Source organism: Schistocerca americana, unplaced genomic scaffold (genome assembly GCF_021461395.2).
Source record: "Schistocerca americana isolate TAMUIC-IGC-003095 unplaced genomic scaffold, iqSchAmer2.1 HiC_scaffold_117, whole genome shotgun sequence".
Taxonomy (NCBI): domain Eukaryota; kingdom Metazoa; phylum Arthropoda; class Insecta; order Orthoptera; family Acrididae; genus Schistocerca; species Schistocerca americana.
This window is the reverse complement of record NW_025725231.1, coordinates 199,131-220,250: the sequence shown is the minus strand read 5'-3', so window position 1 is coordinate 220,250 and position 21,120 is coordinate 199,131. Positions and strand designations below refer to the sequence as shown.

The 21,120-nt window shown below is 42.3% G+C and overlaps 1 protein-coding gene across 1 annotated transcript in view; it reads right to left on the bottom strand.

The window, feature by feature from the left end:
* Positions 1-251: 251 nt before the first annotated feature.
* Positions 252-21,120, bottom strand: part of LOC124562660 — a 114,565-nt gene continuing 93,696 nt past the window's right edge. Inside the window, exons 5-6 of the mRNA XM_047130949.1 lie at positions 14,972-14,998; positions 252-405 (exon numbers count right to left, since the gene is read on the bottom strand). Of these exons, the coding sequence (XP_046986905.1) occupies positions 383-405; positions 14,972-14,998 (50 nt within the window). The 3' untranslated portion in view covers positions 252-382. The remainder of the gene's footprint in view (positions 406-14,971; positions 14,999-21,120) is intronic.

Genomic DNA, 21,120 nt, shown 5'->3' with positions numbered 1-21,120 from the left:
CAAATGTTTTTGGTGGTGTCTGGATACTGTTGATCACATAGTATACCGTCCAACATTTGAAAAAAAAGTAAACTTGAATATCTGTCAGAATCTTTTTCAATGCGTATATACACCTTCTTAAATACACTGTCAGCTGCATGATGTGCATACCAATTATATTAAATTTTACAGTTCTTTCCGGTATATGGAATCCATACGACATTTCAAGGACTGCCAATTGAAACATCGCGGCTTGTGAGATTGGAGCAGCATTTAAAACAATGAAGACTATTAACCTTTATTTATTAAAAAGTAAATACACTGTACTTCCTTACTTCAGCTGTACATAAGATGCTATGCTAGGCCACTATCCGTGCACAACCATTGCTGAAGTACGTGTTGATCAGCCACGGCCCCATGCTGAACCTGTTAACAACGTAAGCATAAGTGTTTACAATGACGAATACATAGTAACATTTCCCCTTAATAAAACAACAGATATTGGAATGGATTTTAAAAGTCGAAACCGAAACTACTACTGTAAAGTTCGAGCACATATGTAGTTACTATCAGTGAAGTTCTATACCACAGAATTAAACGACTTTATTTGCAAAAGTTTACCTACGAGGCTCCGTGGTGCGACATTGAGCTCGCATCCGTGATCACAGCCTTTTGAATCCCCACTATGGCATCCAGATGCAGTTTTTCACCGGTTTTTCTGAATCTCTTAGGGAAACTGCAGGCATGTTTCCCTCGAAAAGGACACAGCCGATTTCCTACCTCTTGTTTTTTTTTAATGAACATTCTTCTGACTGGCTTGATGCAGCCCGCCACGAATTCTTCTCCTGTGCCACCCTCTTCATCTCAGAGTAGCACTTGCCACGCATGTGCTCAGCTGTTTGCTGGAAGTGTTCCAGTCTCTCTAGCCTCCTCTAGTACCATGGAAGCCATTTACGTATCTCTTAACAGATGTCCTATCATCTTGTCTCTTCTTCCTGTCAGTGTTTCCCACATATTCCTTTCATCTCCGATTCTGTGTAGTATCTCCAACTAATTTTCAACAATCGTCTGTAGCGCCACATTTAAAATGCTTCGATTCTCTTCTGTTCCAGTTTTCCCACAGTCCAAGTTTCACTTTCATACAACGCTGTGGTCCAAACGTACATTCTCAGAAATTTCCACCTCAAATTGAGCGCTATTTTTGATACTAGTAGATTTCTCTTGGTCGGAAAAGCCCTTTTGCCTGTGCTTGTCTGCTTTTGATGTCCTCCTTGCTCCATCCGTTATTGGTTACTTTACTGCCTAGGTACCATAATTCATTTACTTCGTGACCATTAATCCTGATGTTAAGTTTCTCGCTGTTTTCATTTCTGCCACTTATTGTTACTTTCGTCTGTCTTCGATTTACTCTCAGTCCACATTCTGTACTCATTAGACTGCTCATTGCATTCAGCACATGCTGCAATTCTTCTTCACTTTAACTCAGGATACCCCCCCCCCCACCCCCCCCCCATCCCCCCTGCGAACCTCTCTTTTATTTCAATCGGTACTTCTTGCTTATGCAGATTAAACAGTAGGGGTGACAGATAACATCCTTGTCCTACACCCCTTTTAATAGAAGCACTTCGTTCTTGGTCGTCCACTCTCGTTATTCCCTCCTGGCTCTTTCATATATTGTACACTGCTCGTCTCTCCCTATAGCTTAACCCTATTTTTCTCAGAATTTCGAACATCTTGCACCACTTTACATTGCCAAATGCTATTTCCAGGTCTACAAATCCTATGAAAGTGCCATGATTTTTCTTTAGTCTTGCTTCCATTATCAACCACAATGTGAGAATTGCCTCTCTGAAGCCTTTGTAAGGTGTCCGCATTTTTCAGACCTTACGTAAGCTTCATACGTATGATACAGAATAAAATCCCCAGAAAATATCTCTATATTGTCAACAGGAAGTAATTTGGCAATCTCATGTACTGAATAACAAAACAATGTCTACCCTTATAACGACAGGGGCGTGCCCAAATGAGATAAAGTGAACGCAGTTTGGAGAGCAGTGCAAGTGGCTAATGGCATTGGGAAACCCCAATTAACATTAACAAAAGAAGGCCCGACTGCAGTGCAGAAAGAAATAAGGCGAGTACAATATAATACTTTTTAGAATAAACACAGCCGAGACTGTGGGTAAATTGTGATACTACATTAACGAGGATAGCAACGACCCAAGCAAGAAAAATAAGAATTCACATATAAGGAGGAAGCAGTTGGCCGAAGCGATACTGTGTGACGTAGTAGAATCGCGGTGGGGAGAGTAACGTCATATAAAAGAATTTTGAGAATTAAGTTAACACACATAGAGCTCTGGTCTCGTGATGGGATACTCACATGCGTATAGTAAAAGTAGTGAACACGTTGAGACTCAAACTTTACATTTGCGAAGTGAGGGCGGTATGTTTCACGTATCGTGGCGACAAACGTAAAGCGGCAGTGTATATTCCTGCGGGAATTTCTGTGGGCTCAGATTTGTGCATGTCGCTCCTTCCCACAGCGAGTGTGGAATTGCCATTAATTTCGACTAGGGAACATTTAACATTGTACGGTATGGAGGGAAGTTAAGACTGATTGAATTCAGTCAAGGCCAGAGTAGGGAATTAGCGTTTCAGATCCAGCACGGAGACAACGCCGCCACTGTTTTCGATCGGTAATGTACCAACACGCTTTAGGCGAGTTAAAATGTTGAGTCGATATTTGCTCACTCCAACCTGCATACGTTTCGAATATAGAAATTCAAGAGTACGTGATAGTTTTGATTAGTTCAAAAGATAAAGTTCATTCTCCACCAACTTAGCCCATTGCTCATGTACAACAAGGTAGATGTAAATATCATTGATAAAGGTTTAATTGTTTCATTTGTCATAATATTTTCATATATAGAGATAAAGTTTTAATAATCACATATTCAATGTCTACATGGTAATTGACCTGTTGGCAGTTGAAAGTAATTAAATCTTTTTGTATTTACCATATGAACCTTGAAAGGTTTGATAAATTAAAATGTAGAATGAGAAAGGGAGAGGTTGTGTTATCATTTTAGGATAAATCTTAAACTTGTCATATATAGTAATTTGTGTATTCTTGTAATGTCACAGTGGCATTTTAATTAATTTTAGACAGGACCAAAATTTGAAGCTATGTGGTGTGCCTTTTTGCCACCCTGCGCTTGAGATGACAGCTAAGATTGTGCCGGTACAAACCCCCGTTACTAGATGGACGTTTCTAGTAGGCAAGGACTGCTTTGTGGAGATTCCCGGAAGCGCGCGCCGCGCCCGCGCCAGATTTACAGAGGTCGGTCTGCGCGGCCCGCAGCTGGGGGCACTGTTTGGTTTTCTGCGCATTACGCGAGAACTATGAAGAGCGATGCGGCAGTGGATTGTGGTCTGCAATGTGCACCTTCTGAAAGATCGATGTTTATTTCAAGTCACGAGACGCAAAAGCTATTGCAACCTCAAAATCGGTTACTATCACGAATACTGAAAGATTAATAAAAATAGCACACAACAACTTACAGGGACGAGCAGCCACTCATTAAAAACGTTTCGTCATAGCGGATAGAGTGTCGTAGTCATACGTTAAGATTCATAAATAATTAAGCTCGTAAAGAGCAATAAACAAAGTTTGATGGGAAACTGTTTATAAAATCATAATCATAATCATCATCATCATCATTTAAGACTGATTATGCATTTCAGCGTTCAGTCTGGAGCATAGTCCCCCTTATAAAATTCCTCCATGATCACCTATTCAGTGCTAACATTGGTGCCTCTTCTGATGTTAAGTCTATTACTTCAAAATCATTCTTAACCGAATCCAGGTACCTTCTCCTCGGTCTACCCCGACTCCTCCTACCCTCTACTGCTGAACCCATGAGTCTCTTGGGTAACCTTGCTTCTCCCATGCGTGTAACATGACCCCACCATCTAAGCCTGTTCGCCCTGACTGCTACATCTATAGAGTTCATTCCCAGTTTTTCTTTAATTTCCGCATTGTGGACACCCTCCTGCCATTGTTCCCATCTACTAGTACCTGCAATCATCCTAGCTACTTTCATATCCGTAACCTCAACATTATTGATAAGGTAACCTGAATCCACCCAGCTTTCGCTCCCATACAACAAAGTTGGTCGAAAAATTGAACGGTGCATAGTCTTGGTACTGACTTCCTTCTTGCAGAAGAGAGTAGATCATAGCTGAGCGCATACTACATTAGCTTTGCTACACCTCGCTTCCAGTTCTTTCACTATGTCGCCATCACTGTTTATAAAATTCAATAGAAAATTCATGACGTAAAGAACGGCACTATATAATATTTTGGGTGGCATCACACGTATTTTAAACTAGTTAAGTTATACTATACACTTAACTTGCAATAGTTATCATTGTTTGCAAATTATTATTAACATTTATCGCCCATAATTAATTAATTTTTATAGATATTAAGATTTTGAGCATCGCTATGTGTAGATCGCTATTGATTACGTCTAAAAACGGTGCCACATGCAGTCCTATGTTAAAACTTTGCAGCACAGATGTCAACACACAAATTTGCGCCAAACTGAAACTTGATTTACGGGCGGTAGAATAATCCTAGAAATTAATGTAACATAGTAGATTAGACGTACTTTTTAGCGCGGTTCCGATGGTGTACTTATTTCTGTCGAGGGACGTATGTATCAAAATTTGTAACCTTAACTGGTGATATTGGTACTTGCATTACCAGGGGTGTTGACGTCCGAGCCTATGTAAGCTAGTGGCCATCTTGGCCAGAGTTCAGACGTTGTGTAGCCGCCCTTCTTCTGTTTTCGCTTTTTCGTCTACTACGTGAAAGTCTGATTTCGTTTTTTACACATTGACTGTCATTGACTGTCATTGAAGGGTTTTACTTTTATTTAATATTGTCCCAGCTAAGTATCAATATGACTACGTTTAAAACCCAATGTTAAACGTGGGTCACTACATGTATAGTCTTCCCAACTCTGAGAGAAAAAATCTTTAGTAGCTTTACTACCAATGTTTACAGACGACGATACTTTAACATTTCGTTCAGTTGTTTTAGTTACGAATCGTTAGTTTGTTCTTGGCGTAGATCACGTAACCTTCACGTTTGTTAATCTAACTTAAATTAATCTTCAAGACTTTTATTATGTTTCAAATTAACAACGTCAGTTTATTGACAAGAATTATTAATAAATAGGTTAACTCATACGATCTCATTCAAACAAGTTCTTTAATTATTTGTCTAATTAGGATTCCCACTAGCATCAGAGATGTTAGATAATATCCTGTCATTTTCGGTAAATAAGTTATTTCTATTTAATATCCGCAAACTGTCATTAACTATGATCACCAGTCGCGTGAAGTTAAAGTTTCCCGTTATCACAATTCAAAGTCCGAATCCGGTTATAATTTTCCATTCAGTAAAGCGATTAAATATTCACACGAATTGACATTAAGGCCAAAGAAATTACTATTCACCTTCCCATTTATCTAATCTGATAAAAGTCCAAATTAAAGTCTTGAATTGACAATCCTCAAAAACAATCTCGTCACGATCTATTCTTGATCCCCGTTTTGCCGGCCGCGGTGGCCTCGCGGTTCTAGGCGCTCAGTCCGGAACCACGCGACTGCTACGGTCGCAGGTTCGAATCCTGCCTCAGGCATGGATGTGTGTGATGTCCTTAGGTTAGTTAGGTTTAATTAGTTCTAAGTTCTAGGAGTCAAATTATTATTAAAGAATAGCTGTAAACCGTGTCACCAGTGCTAATTTCATTGTGTGAAAGAAAAGGACAACGCCAATAAGTAGTGATTGAACTGTGTAGTGAAAAACTGATTTTTGTATAATAGTCGCCTAATTCTCGTTCCCTAGCATAAACTGTACTTATATCTGAGTGAATAATTAATTCAAAATCTATAACAAGTCCCGTAGTGCTCAGAGCCATTTGAACCATTTTGATCCCCGTTTAATAAAGTCCCAATTGTTGTTCTCTAAAGCTATACGTCCTAAATAACTTCCGAACTAGAACAGACTAGAGACTGGAGTATCGTAACTACAACGTATGGCTATTTATACGTTAATAAATACTGTCTTTGGTGGCCCAGGCCTACGTTCTATGACTATAATATTGATTTTCTTACGTATTGAAATAACTAATGTTTTAATATTTTCTACTGTTTCTCCCCCTTCCCATGTTTCTAAAATTTATAATTTAATTTTCCTTTTCTTTTCTTTTGCTTTCTATACTCGATATTTCCCTCTATTTGTTTTTTATTTGTTTTTCGTAACTACTACTTGTGAAGCGACTTGGGTCATTTTGTGAATTGATATTTTAAGGACATGGGACCTAATTTGGGAGATATTTTTGTTTTTTCAACACCGATAGGCGCTGTAGGTGTTACAGTTGGTCAGTCGATTTGGAGGGTGGGTGGCGAGCAAGCCCCACTTGAGGGTGGCCCATGTGGTCGTTTGAGAATCCTTTTTCGTGCAGATTTTTTTCGACGAAGAGTATTGTTTAATAGTGCAAGTGCTAAGGCATATATTTGGCGACCTGGAAGTGCTACGATTATTTGTGTGAGTGCGATTTACGAGGTGCACACGTCGTAAGTGAACATGTGGCGAACTGTGATTTCGCGCCAAAACTGTTAGAACAAAGACGACAGTGGGACTCGTGGTTCTGTTCGAATTGATTGAATAACTTTCGATTATAGCAGCCCACATTACTGCTATTGGGGGCTCGGAGTCAAATTATTATTAAAGAATAGCTGTAAACCGTGTCACCAGTGCTAATTTCATTGTGTGAAAGAAAAGGACAACGCCAATAAGTAGTGATTGAACTGTGTAGTGAAAAACTGATTTTTGTATAATAGTCGCCTAATTCTCGTTCCCTAGCATAAACTGTACTTATATCTGAGTGAATAATTAATTCAAAATCTATAACAAATGCGCGGGTGTGGAAGTGTACTAATGCACCAAGTGTGGAAATCATCCCCTGAGACTTACGTGAGAGCCAAAATTTGCAATAACATTTTTAACCAACATTTGTATATGAAGCATTTCGTGGGGAAACGCTGAAACCGCACTTCTTTATTATTTTACCTCCACGTCGCAAGATACATTATCCATTGGCTTGTAAAATACGTTATCCACTTGCACAAAACTGTAAGAGATTTCAGCCACCTTACAAATGGTTTACTCTGCCAGGATACTGAATAAACAGCATTCGGCTGAGATATAAAATACAGGATTTTGAATTGACAGCATTGTGATAGTTTATCGAGGGTAAACAAAAAGCTAACTCAGAATGGAGAAAAATAGTTTTAATTTAAATGTGACTCAACTGTGTAGTAGTAAAAAAGTTAAGTAAATAAGTGTAGATAGATGTGTATTTGTATATGTTTTAATTGCTGGCGCAATACATTGTTGTATTCGGTTGTGTTGAGTTCTGTCTCAAAACCAGTAACAAAAAAGGCTAAAGGAAAGACGAGGGAACGTATTGAATATAGGACTGTGTGAACCATATTTTGGGGTAGTATCAAGTCGTATAATCTGATGTTAACGCGTGGTCAGGTTCGAAAAACTCACCAACAGCAACGCTAAGAGGAACGATCAAAAATGACAGAAAACAGTAGGTCAAGGTAGAGAGAAGTCATGGCAGACCTTGATAGGATCGAGTTGGACACGCAACAGCCAGATCAGCGAGAAAAACACGAAACAGAGGACGCAGAAATACCGAATGAGACCGAAAATGTAACACATGGTGTTCTATATGGTCTAAGAAATAGACAAGAGGACAGCATTGCACATTATTCAGATGTAGAATCCGTTGACAGTAATTTACAGCTTGTAGAACCGAACGTGAACATATTGAATCAGACAGGTTTGCAACCACATGGAAGAACGAGTGTTAGTGCACCTACACTGTGTTCAGAAGAGAAGGAAACGGTTCACGAAAAACGAGAGAGGGAATGGTTACATCAAATGGCAACGGGCGAAAATTATGTAGGAGTGGAAAACGCCAACATATATGGTATGTTGCAGCGGTTATTACAACGATCTCAGGAATCAGACAAACGTTTGTTACAATAATCTCAAGAATCCGAAAATCGTTTAGAAGGGCGCATAACCCAAGGACAAAAAGAATTAGCAGGGCATTTAGAAGAGGGCATAACTCAAGGCAAAAAGAGTTAGAAGGGCGCACAGCACTGGGGCTGAGAGAAACTAACAAATAAATAGAAAAAACCAGTGATAATATTCAAGGTCAGTTAGACCGAATCGGAACTGAAGCTCAAGAAGCACAAATTACGCTTCAAACGCTTGTTACAGGGCAGACACAAATGAGAACAGACATTGACACTGTCCCAGCAGACATGAATATGTTACATGAAGATACACAACAAAGTGTCAAGAAAGTTAAACTACAGGTCGAAGCCTTTGCCATCAGAGCGTCGACGAAAGCGACACATATCATTGCTAAAACGATGTCTCACAAAACAACAGCGAAAGCTGCATTTAGGAAATTCGATGCTCGTATTTTAAAGAAACAAGAGAAAAACGTACATCAATTTCAACGGCTCAGAAAGGAAGTTTTGCATTCAAAAGAAAGTCGAGGAGACGCGGAAAGCGTTAGTGGGGAGTCGAAAACTACAACAGAATCTTCCTTAATGTTGGTAGATATTACTGTGAAGACGGCAAATTCAACAGCCGCCGATAATACGAGAGAACGAGAATGCGAATGTACAAGTGAAGTGAGACAGAAAGGCATATGTGAATGTCAGTCCAAAAACGCAAACAGAAATCGGGAAATTAGTCCAAAACAACATAACCCAGAGGAATACGGTAACAATAGGGAACAATGTGGTTTGCGACCACTTGCTGAAGAGAGAATAGCAGGTCAGTTGAGAATGAGGGTTGCAGCAAGGTTACGTACATCAAGCACAAAGCATGACATACGCAGACCAAGCAATAGCGACACATTACGCAACACCACAACATGTAGGATGAATACCAATGGGTTACAGTACAGTGTCTCACGAGCCATTATTGCTTACAAGACAAGATACAGAGCCGGTAGTAGTTGTTATGCACGCATATTGCGCAATGAAACCCGCAAGTGATTCTGCGGCACAATTATCACAGAATGAGCCCAATTACACATGTTTGCGTAAATTTGATGCAAACATAGAACAGAATTCGAGTTTTCAAAACACAGAAGGTATGATGTCACAGAGCGAAGCAAGGAATTATGATGGTAACCACTTTCATACAGCGCGCAATAACCTGCACTATAAGGAAGATACAAATAGTCTACATCCTCGCACATTTATTGATCAGTTCAAAGTAGGAATACCAGCACATTGGCCTGTGAAACATAAACTAGATTTCATTTGTGCACACATGGAAGGAAGTATAGCCGAAATCATGCAGAAAACAGTGGAAACTTGCAATTCGTATGATTCGTTTCGAGCAGCCTTTATAGCTAGATGCTGGTCACCTGTGGCGCAAAAGAGAATAAAGTACAGCCTATTGCAAAATGTCTCATTTGAAAACTCGCAAGAGAGAACTGCGGTCTAACTCTTTGAGAATATGGCGAAAAGAAATCAATGTTTAGACAGCCCATATAGCGATGGAGAATTGATACAGATATGCAAAACTAAATTACCAATTAAATGTCAACAAGCACTGATAGGACGTGAGGGCGATAATTTTGAAACCTTTGAAGGTGTTTTGCGAGAGGTTGAGTTCATGTATGAAAATGGCGCTAAAAGACGTCGTGACTCAGGACAGAATAACTTTTAAAGGACAAGCAATAAAGAGACTAGTAATGGTAACAAGGGTAGATCGGTAATGGGATTGAGTTCCAGACGAAATGGAAATACTTAAATAAGTAGGAGTAGTGGAAATACGGGACCACAACGTAATGGGTATGGTTTTAATAATAATAATAATAATTGGAACAGATGTGGATAAGAATAGGAATGGAAACTGGGGACTTCGGGAAAACCGACAGACTGATTTTAATCAGCGATCGGCAGGTCAATGGAGAGAAAGTAGATGTGGAGATGGTGCAAGGACGCAACTACAGCCAAAGGTAATTACAGGAGAAATGAACCACAGAGTGAGGTTGAATTACGTCCACCAAACCCAGGGAAGCATGTAGAATGACAGACGTCAGGTATTGCGGGGGTTCAAGGGGCTGTTCCGCTGGAAAGCGACAGATTCGCGCCCTGCTATTGGGATGAAGAAGGTATCGGGATTCATACAGCCATGCAAGGCTCTGCCACTGTTGCACTGCCCAGTGCTGAACATTCCAGGCAAAGTCGTCAGTGTCGTGCTGTTCATATTAGCACAAGCATGGGCCGTCGGCTGCGGAGGCCCATCGTTGGGAGTGTTCGGTGCACTGTGAGTTCAGACACACTTGTGCCCTGCCCAGCATTAAAGTCTCGTGCTAGTTCCGCCGCAGTTGGCAGCCTGTCCTGTTTTGCCAGTCCGCCCAGCCTACTACGTCCGACATCTGTAATGGGAGGTGGCCGCCCGACCCTACGACATCTGGACGTGGTCTGTCCTTGGCGTTGAAGACATTCACCACGGCTCTCCTTGCGGTTTTTGAAATGCTCGTACCTAACCTCCACGCCATCGCAGTCTGCCCTCGGTCAAACTCAGACAGAGCGCGCGCCTTCACAATTCTACACACAGTCAGCACACTCATTGATACCACATGCACCGTACGTGTGTCTGATCAGCAGGCGTATCTCGCCTGCTGACGCCGCTATCGCCTGGATGGATTTATATCGATAGTAGGCCATTATGTCCTGGCTGATCAGTGTAGGTACGAGTAGAATAAATGAGAAAAAACTTTCTGTAATGGAACAAATATTATCGGCCAGAGTGGCCGAGTGGATCTAGGCGCTACTGTCTGGAACCGCGCGACCGCTACGGTCGCAGGTCCGAATCCTGCCACGGGCATGGATGTGTGTGGTGTCCTTAGGTTGTAAGTAGGCTGTGGCTGTTTATGTTTTCTTAAACATAAACATTCACGTATATAAATTTTCAAAAGGGGACGTTTCAATGTTAGTTGGGTTTAAGTAGTTCTAAGTTCTAGGGGACTGATGACCTCAGAAGGTCAGTCCCATAGTGCTCAGAGCCATTTGAACCATTTGAAGAAGTATTTAAACTGATATTCGAATGAAAGAAGTAGGAAAATACTCCGGAAAAGACAGGAATAAAGCAATATGTACTTAGGAACAGCACAGGGATACCATGTCAAGAAAGCTGCACGAAAATTGTGAATAAATCGAAAAAGAAATGATCGTCGGAAAAGATAAATTCAGCATACAGAGAAACCAAAACCACATCCGTTGAATTAAATGGAGGAGTGTCAACATTAATAGTGGAGAAAGAGTTACGATGTTAAACGCAGAGGAGAGAGAGGATATGTGGAAAGAAGGTGTTTAATGGCTTTAGGAGGGAAAAGAGCTGTCAGTGACGAGCTGGAAGAAGAAACAGGCGTCAATATGGGGTTCATTATTACTGTCAGAGTCTGACAGAGCTATTGAGGACTTGCGCTTGAATAACGTAAAAGACATAGATACCCAAGTTTTGCAATTCCTAAATGCGCTGGGATTAAACGCAACAAAACGACTTTTCATGTTGTGGTGGAGACTTTCGAAAATATCATCGGTATAATTCCAAAGGTGGTAAAGGGAGATAAATGCGAGACTTATTGCACAATCAGTACAGTAGCTCAAGAATGCAAGTTTCAGAAACAAATAGCATAGGATGCAAAAATAGTTGTGGACGTGACCGATGGTTTTGCTTTAGAAAAGGTAAAGGCAGTTCTGAAGAAGCAACACTTAAGAAAAATTAAGGCTCTTTTATGGGATTTGCAGACCTAGAAGAAACGTTAGGGAATGTCGAATGGTGAAGGATTATCGAAATTCTGAGAAAATAACAGTGAGCATTACGGAAAGACCTGAAATATACATATGTATAAGTATCATAAAGTAACAATTAGTACAGAAGACAAATGACGAAGTGCTCGTATTAAGAAAGGTATAAGAGAGAGATGAACTCTTTCATTCTTACTGTTCAATGTGGCCGCGTGGAGTGGCCGCGTGGTTTGAGGCGCTATGTCACGGATTGCGTGGCTCCTCCCGCCAGAGATTCGAGTCCTCCCTCGGACATGGGTGTGTGTGTTGTTCTTAGCATACGTTAGTTTAAGTAGTGTGTAAGTCTAGGGACCCCAGACCTCAGCAGTTTGGTCCCTTGGGAATTCACAAACATTTGAACATTTTGTTCAACGTGTACATCGCAGAAGCAGTGACAGGTCGGTCCAGGAGTGGGGTTAAACCACAGACTGAAAGATCACCAGGGATAAGATTCGCAGATGACATTGTTCATGTCAGTGAAAGCAAGGAATATTTGCAGAACATACTGAATTGAATGAACAGTCTACAGAGCACAGAAAATGGACTGAGAGTAAATCGAAGAAAGGCGAAAATAGTGAGGTGCAGAAGAAACGTGGTTTGTGAGAAAGTCTGTTGTTATCAAAAAAATTTTCCTTGTTTTGAGAAAGATATTTCTGAAAATGTGTGTGTGGACTGCAGCTTTGTGTCAGACGAGGAAATCCCAGAAAGAAGAGAGTCAAAGCATTTTGGACGTGGTGCTATAGAAGGGTGTTGAAAATTACGAGGACTGATGAGATACGGAATGGGGAGCGGAGAAGATTATATGGAAAACATTTACAAAAAGAAGAGACGTGGAAAACATTTACAAAAAGAAGAGACGTGATGATGGCTCATCTATTAAGAATCAAGGAATAACTATTATGATGCTTGAAGGAATTACAGAGTATGAAAATCGTAGGGCAAGACAGAGACTGGAATATACGGAAAGAACAACTGAGGACAGAGGGTGCAACTGCTGCTCTGGGGCGAAAAGTTGGCACAGGAGGGGGAACCGTTGCGGCCACTGGAAAACCTGCAGGGACATTGATCAACGAAAAAAAATGGCGATTTAGAAGATTGTTGGCCTTTTTAACTGGCATTCTTGCTTACTTCTGCCAATATAAAGTGTGTCTGATATTCAAATGACAGGAAAGAGAGCGTTGACTACTGAATATATAGAGGTGAAGGAGGCCTGTAGGGAGTGGCAGTTGGAGAAAGCATCATTCCCTTGGGACCTGTGAACTCACCGTTGAGCCAGAAGGTCAGGCGTGAATGGGAAGGTGAGTGGCTTGTCACCGTTGCTCTTTGTGGGCGGCGTTTTCTCCGTAGAAAGTTCCAGCCATTTCTGAAATTCGTTGAACTGTCCAGATTACACTCTAAGTTGTTAGGTTGAAGGAGTTTCAGAGCGGTGTCTCATCCCTTACCAGTCCAACCTTTAGTTAGCTGCAGTTCCTCCTGCTCCATTTAAAATCTTTCATTGTACCTTTCCTCTTTTAGTTGACTGTTTTACAAATCATGATTTAATACATCATAGTGTCTCTTTCTCCCTCTCTCTCGCTCTCTGTCTCACTCTCTCTCTCTCTCTCTCTCTCTCGCTATGTGTGTGTGTGTGTGTGTGCGTGCGTGTGTGTGTGTGTGTGTGTCTGTATGCGTGTGAATTCATATGGGACCAAACTGGGAGGTCCCTAGACTTACACACTACTTACACTATGTTAATAACAACACACATACCCATGGCTGAGGGAGGACTCGAAACTCCAGTGGGAGGGGCTGCATAATTCGGGACATGGCACCTCTAAGTGGGCGGCCCACACAGAGTGGAAATAATGTAAAACGTACTGTGACTGTGTACTGGAAACTTGTAGTTTCAATAGAGACTAGCAACAGTCACAGAAAAGCCTTACGTAAAATGTTGCCTGCGAATTCTCAACTGCGTCTTATGTAGAAAGTAATATCAATAGCTGGGTTGGATTGTTTGGTGGAAGAGACCAGACAGCAAGGTCATCGGTCTCATCGGATTAGGGAAGGAAGTCGGCTGTACCATTTCAAAGGAACCATCCAGGAATTTGCTTGGAGTGATTTAGGAAAATCACGGCAAACCTAAATCAGGAGGGCCGGGCGCGGGATTGAACCGTCGTCCTCCCGAATGCGAGTCCAGTGTGCTAACCACTGCGCCACCTTTCTGGGTTCAATAGCTTGCAGTGCTGGGACACAGTGGGGTGGGGGATTACTCTATCAAGGAATCCATCAACTCTTCAACAGAAGGGAGAAATGTCTCTTTTCATCTGCTTTCAAAGTGTATCAAACTAACATTCCACCCAACAGTCGCTTCTGTGACTATTTCCTAATAAAACACTAGAACAAGCATTAAAGATTTAATTTAATAATTGCCAACCTCTTGCTTCTTTTCAGAGTCTGTGGTAGTTATGTCCATTTTGTAAGGAGAATTTTATAAGAATAGCAATTGTCATGATGTTAACAGTTCTTTTGTGTTATTTATTACAGCATAATTCTTGTACAATCATCATGTCCAGCGTTGTGGGTGAGTACTGTTCTGGAATGAGACCTGAGGTAGAAGGACAAAACGATGGACCAAGACATTCTGAAGTAATGATTCAGTAGACATACATTAAAACTTTTGATGTCAGTTGAGCTGGCCGCAATGGCTGAGCGGTTCTAGGCGCTTCAGTCCGGAACCGAGCGACTGCTACGCCCGCAGATTCGAATCCTGCCTCGGGCATGGATGTGTGTGATATCCTTCGGTTAGTTAAGTTTAAGTAGTTCTAAGTCCTAGGGACTCATGACCTCAGATGTTAAGTCCCATAGTGCTCAGAGCCATTTGAACCATTTGATGCCAGTTGATTACATGGCATGCTCATTGAAACTGGATTTTGATATAACATCTCAAATAATAAATAATGCTGTAAAGACACTGTTGCACAACTGAGAATATATCCGCAACAATAACAAAAAATTTGGTTATGTGGACGATACATACCTCCTAAAGGTGGCTTGAATCCCAGAGCTGCAGAAAGAAAAGTAGTGTAAATATATAATATTTAATAATATATATAATATTTAATAAATATAAAATAAATTTAATAATATAAATATACAGAAGTAAATGAGATAAGTGCAGGAGAATAGTATAGTTCTAAGTTTCTTCAGCAATGGCAGTCGCTTGTATACAATAGACACATATCTAAATCATTAAGCAAAAAAGAAAACTTTCTACTGATGGTTTAAAAACTTAATTTCAGACAAATTTCAATTAACGATGTTCTTATTGGGTAATTTTTATCAGTACTAGGAATCTGCATGGCAACAAATAAAATGAAAACAAAATTATATCAATAAAACACACTCAGCACAGTGCCTATGTGAACAATCAAAACAGCTTTCTATAGCACTCTGGCGTGTTCCTTTGCCTGTTCTGCCAGTCGGAACTAGTTATTCACTTTCAATGCCTTTGAAGTTGATAGGAGATTACAGTGAAATCTGTCTTAGTTTTATTTCTTTTGAGTTCCGCTGTCACAAGGTATATCTTGAATTTCATTCATATAAGATTTTCAGACTCATCCAAAGTAACCCTAAATATTAGAAGATATCTTTTAAAAACACTGTGTCATTTAGAAAAAATATGTGACACAAGATGATACCTTAGTTTTAAATGGTCAAACTCAATTTCCTTTTACCTCTCTGATAAATTCAGTTTCAGTTATATAAGAAATAGGTTACAAATGTAAATTCTGTCGTATTTTCATCTATTCTGACTGTACCAATATACATAGACACAATTTTTTTCATTTATAATGAGATGAACCTGTAAGTCACTCATAAATTTTTCTGTGTTTATGACATTCAGTTGTCTATCAGTGGCTTAAGAAGGCAAAAGATGTTTCCTAATTACAATTTTTGAAAATTAAATTATTCTGGAGCTAAGTACTATAGATATTAACGATTTAATGATTTAAGGATAAATAAGGTACACTTTACACAAACTGCTAAAGAAGTAAAGTCTTGCATTCAAAATGAGATAGATGTTGAGCAGAGATGCAATGAGTACACTGGGACAAAACCTGTCACAGTGTTTGCTGCCCTTCTTTGTATATGACATCGCATTCCAAGACAGTGGAATCGAAGATGGCAAGGCAGGAAATTTAAAAAATCCAAGACAGGGCAATTACTGAAATATCCAAGATGATGTAACTAGCTCACTTCTCAAAATTTTAAAATGATGGGAAATTTAAGAAGCCTACTTATGACAGCGAGAAATTCAAAAAGCCCAGACTTGCGTGTGCTGCCCTATTTTGGATGCGCTCAGTATACGCAAATGGCATGTATATTGCTAATACATTTAGGGGCAGTGTTATGGAACAGTGTCTCCCATAACTGCTCTGTAATCTAATTAATAAACCACTCATCAAATTATACTACAAATTCAATTCAATTTTCGAGCGATAAATGAAATTGTACATTAACTGAAACAAATTCCAGCGATTGTGAATCTAATAAGTTCTTCATTATTGCAAGTCTATGCTGTGACTGATGTGTGTAACGTTTCTGTGTAAGCTGGGTCTGCTGGCTGGCTGTGGGAAGTCGAGAACTGCACGGCGAGAATAGCAAGTGGTTCGGAAAACTTTTTTTCGCTAAAAAGGGCAGAATGCAGCCAGGTACACACTGGGAAGCAGCTGCAGCGCGGGACAGATGTGGGACGCCTAGCGTGGTCACTGCATGGGCAGCCGAGAGAAATCTGCGTTCTTTAAATTCCATTGTGAGAAGGAGCAAAAATAATAACTATTAAAAATATAGAGGTTTGTGATGGGGTTGAGGAAAAAATGAAGCAGTCAGAGAGAGAAGTACCCATTGGATTCAAAGGAGGCCACGAGTAACTTATGTTGAAATGTAGGGGCAGATATTCGTAGGCACCTGCTACAGATGTTGAATATTAAAACCTACGATACTTAGAATCCTTTGTAACGTCAGTTGCCATCAGATAATAGAGTGCTGTTGTCATACTGAATGCTAGCTCTCGGAAGCTAAGTAAGGTTTCGCTACTCTTGTGGAAGATGCAGTTTTATAACAGGACCTGGTTAGCGATATTATACGGCTCATCGTCTGACGTTTATTGTTTCACGAAACCGTGAACAGTAAATGTCTTTGTTTAATGATCCAGGATTGTATCGCCCATCTGAAGGAAGACGAAACCAACTACTCAGTGTTTCAAGAAGATGACGCTACTGCTAACAGAGCTTACAACACACTATGCGTCTTATGGAAGAGTTTTTTAGCGAAATTTTCATCTCAAAGAACCTATGGCAGCCTCGCTCCTCGGAGTTTACGCCAACAGACTTTTTTCTTTGGGGAATAGCATGTAGTGTACCGCAAACGCCAATGCTTGATTCGAGATTTAAACATTGAAATAACTTCATACATGAGAAGCATACCATAATCAGATGGACAGAAAGGGATTCCCAACAAAATTAGGCGGGTTGAGCCTTGTATAGTCACTCGTGGATGTCATTCCCAACATACTGCACATAGTAACCACACAGTTACTTTCTGAGCACCCATACAAACAGTGGCACTCAAGACACATATTATATACTCGTTACAGAGGAAATGTTGAGGCAGAAGAAATCCTGACCTCTGCCGCATTCGAGCAACGAAAAAATTCATAAGTGACAAATGAAAATTTCTATCAACGCTGGGGTTCTAAACCGGGTCTTGCAAGATGCATAAACTAACTACGCTACCTTGACATAGCAGTTAGACTCAACTGCGCAGACTACACAAGTGTGCTACCCGTGCTACATCCATATTCCTATTCGCTGCACAGCCGGCCATGTTGGCCGAACGGCTCTAGGCGCTTCAGTCCGGAACCGCGCTGCTGCTACGGTCGCAGGTTCGAATCCGGCTTCGGGCATGGATGTGTGTGATGTCCTTAGGTTAGTTAGGTTTAAGTAGTTCTAAGTCTAGGGGACTGACGACCTCAGATGTTAAGTCCCATAGTGCTCAGAGCCATCTCAACCATCATTCGCCGCACACCACCAAAGTTGCGTCCGCTAGCCCTCTTCCTCCTTTTCGCTCACCGCATCGCACAAAGTCCCTTGCAAGGGCGGGTGAGGAGTGCTCTGCACTGAATGATGATGTTAGCCCTGACGGCGCATATACACTGCTAAGCCAAAAGGTTATGACCTCCTGCTTGATAGCCTGTTTGTCCGTGTTTTGAACGAAATACATCACTGATTTCGAGTAACAGGGTGCCGACGTTTTGGAAATTTGGAAATTTGTGGTAAGTTTCTATGGGAGCAAACTGCTGAGGTCATCGGTCCGTAGGCTTACACACTACTTAATCTATCTAAAACTAATTTATGCTAAGGACAACACGCACACACCCATGCCCAAGGGAGGACTCGAACCGCCGACGCCGGCAGCCCCGTGGCAAGGCGCCTCCGACCGCACGGCTACCCCGCGTGGCCCCGACGGTTTGTCGGCACAGCTCATGTAATTCGCGTAAATAACGGGACGCTGATTTGCTTACGCAGTGATGGCACCAGATAGCGACTCAGATGGTTACCGTAGGATTTACAGCAGACGGATTTGGTCGCCAAGACATCACCGTGAGTTCACTACATTGCTCCTCAAACCACTGTAGCACGGTTCTCGCTCCGATACACGGACCATTATACTGCTGAAAGATGACATCGCCGTCGGAGAAGACGTCGAGCATGAAGGGATGGCCGTCCGGAGTGGCCGAGCAGTTCTAGGCGCTACAGTCGTGAACCGCGCTACCACCACGGTCGTAGGTTCGAATCCCGCCTCGGGCAGATATGTGTGTGATGTGCTTAGGTTAGTTAGGTTTAAGTAGTTCTAAGTTCTAGGGGACTGATGACCTCAGAAGTCCCATAGAGCTCAGAGCCATTTGAGCCATGAAGGGATGCAGGCAGTATGCAACTGCCAATGCGTCCAGAATGAGATTTTCACTCTGCAGCGGAGTGTGCGCTGATATGAAACTTCCTGGCAGATTAAAACTGTGTGCCCGACCGAGACGCGAACTCGGGACCTTTGCCTTTCGCGGGCAAGTGCTCTACCATCTGAGCTACCGAAGCACGACTCACGCCCGGTCCTCACAGGTTTACTTCTGCCAGTACCTCGCCTCCTACCTTCCAAACTCTACAGAAGCTCTCCTGCGAACCTTGCAGAACTAGCACTCCTGAAAGAAAGGATACTGCGGAGACATGGCTTAGCCACAGCCTGGGGGATGTTTCAAGAATGAGATTTTCACTCTGCAGCGGAGTGTGCGCTGATATGAAACTTCCTGGCAGATTAAAACTGTGTGCCCAACCGAGACTCGAACTCGGGACCTTTGCCTTTCGCGGGCAAGTGCTCTACCATTTGAGCTACCGAAGCACGACTCACGCCCGGTCCTCGCAGTTTTACTCATATCAGCGCACACCCCGCTGCAGAGTGAAAATCTCATTCTGGAAACGTCCCCCAGGTTGTGGCTAAGCCATGTCTCCGCAGTATCCTTTCTTTCAGGAGTGCTAGTTCTGCAAGGTTTGCAGGTGAGCTTCTGTAGAGTTTGGAAGGTAGGAGACGAGGTACTGGCAGAAATAAAGCTGTGAGGACCGGGCGTGAGACGTGCTTCGGTAGCTCAGATGGTAGAGCACTTGCCCGCGAAAGGCAAAGGTCCCGAGTTCGAGTCTCGGCCGGGCACACAGTTTTAATCTGCCAGGAAGTGTCAATGTGTCTCCGATTACTACCACAGGTGCCACGAAAGTGCAGGAGAATGCCTCCCACACCATAACACTGCTCCCACCAGCCAGTGTCAGTGGGTCGCTGCACGTTTGAAACCGCAGTTCACCTCGATGACGACCATCGACCTAGTGTAGCAAATATGTGGTTCACCCGAAGAGCCGACACTTTTCGATTGATCGACGGTCGTACCCCGACAGTCCTGTGCCCACTGCAATCGTAGCTAACGACGTCGTTGCCTCAACACGTGGGGGTGGTGTGCTGCGGAGCTCCGTGTTGGGCAATGCACGATGAGAGGTGTGCTCTGGAACACTTGTGCTGCACCAGCACTGTGCTCTTTCGGCAGAGGTGCCACAGATCACCATCCGTGCTGCTTCACATAGCAGCGAAGCCTCCGACCCCAACGTCCTGTGAAGAATAGTGGACGTCTAGCCATTCAGCGCCTAATAGTAGTTTCGCAGTCGAACCCCTTCCCGCAGATGCTCATGACAGTAGCACGTGAACATTCGACCGTCTCCGCCGTTTTAGAGATACTCGTTCACAGGTTCTGCGTAATAATAATCTGCAATTTGTCGAAGTCGCTTATCTCGGTGGATTTCCCCATGTGCGGCCCGTATCTCCGCCGTCCGTGGCTGCTCCACTTACGCACTTTCGTCACTGCGTCACGTGCCCGCAGCGCCACCAGGCGGCGTCCAGCGACGCGGTGGACAGTCGTCGTAATGTTTCGGCTTATCGCTGTGTATCTGTGTAAGTGGTGCCTGTTCTTTCGGACATGTCGGGAAGTAAAGACACCACTCATACAGGTTGTAGATGTTTTTGAAGGCCTTTATGCTCAAAAACATCAGATGGTAGAGAGTGCCAAAATTAGCACTGTGCGATCTAGAACTAACGCTCAGCAATGAATACTTACTTTTGTCTTATTTACTTTAGCAGTCCAGGCTAATATTGACAGTGCAAAATGACAGCCACTCTTCTCAGTGCACGCCTTATGAGGCGTCAAAGCTGCTCCCCCGACTCTGCTTGAGTTTTGTACACTGAATACTCTGTGTAGCCACACGGGAAAAAAATACAATTAAGGGCAATGTGGTTTATTCGTTTGGATGTTCACGTTACCAATTCTGACGCAGAGACATAAGCAGTTTGCACGACATGTGCCCACCTCTCTGCCCACTGAAGCCCTCAAGCTGCCTGCAGCACTCACTCACTCTGCATGCAGACGCTCACAACGCGACACTACACAGCGCCCTGTCCTCTCCCACTCCTTCCGTACTCACAGGGCTTCAAGTTCAGTGTCTGGACGTAAATTTGCTGAGGTGCCACCCCGCAGTTGTCAAACAAACAAAACTGGCTTTGAAGGTGACAAGACTTCCGAGTGTTGTTACCCAAACA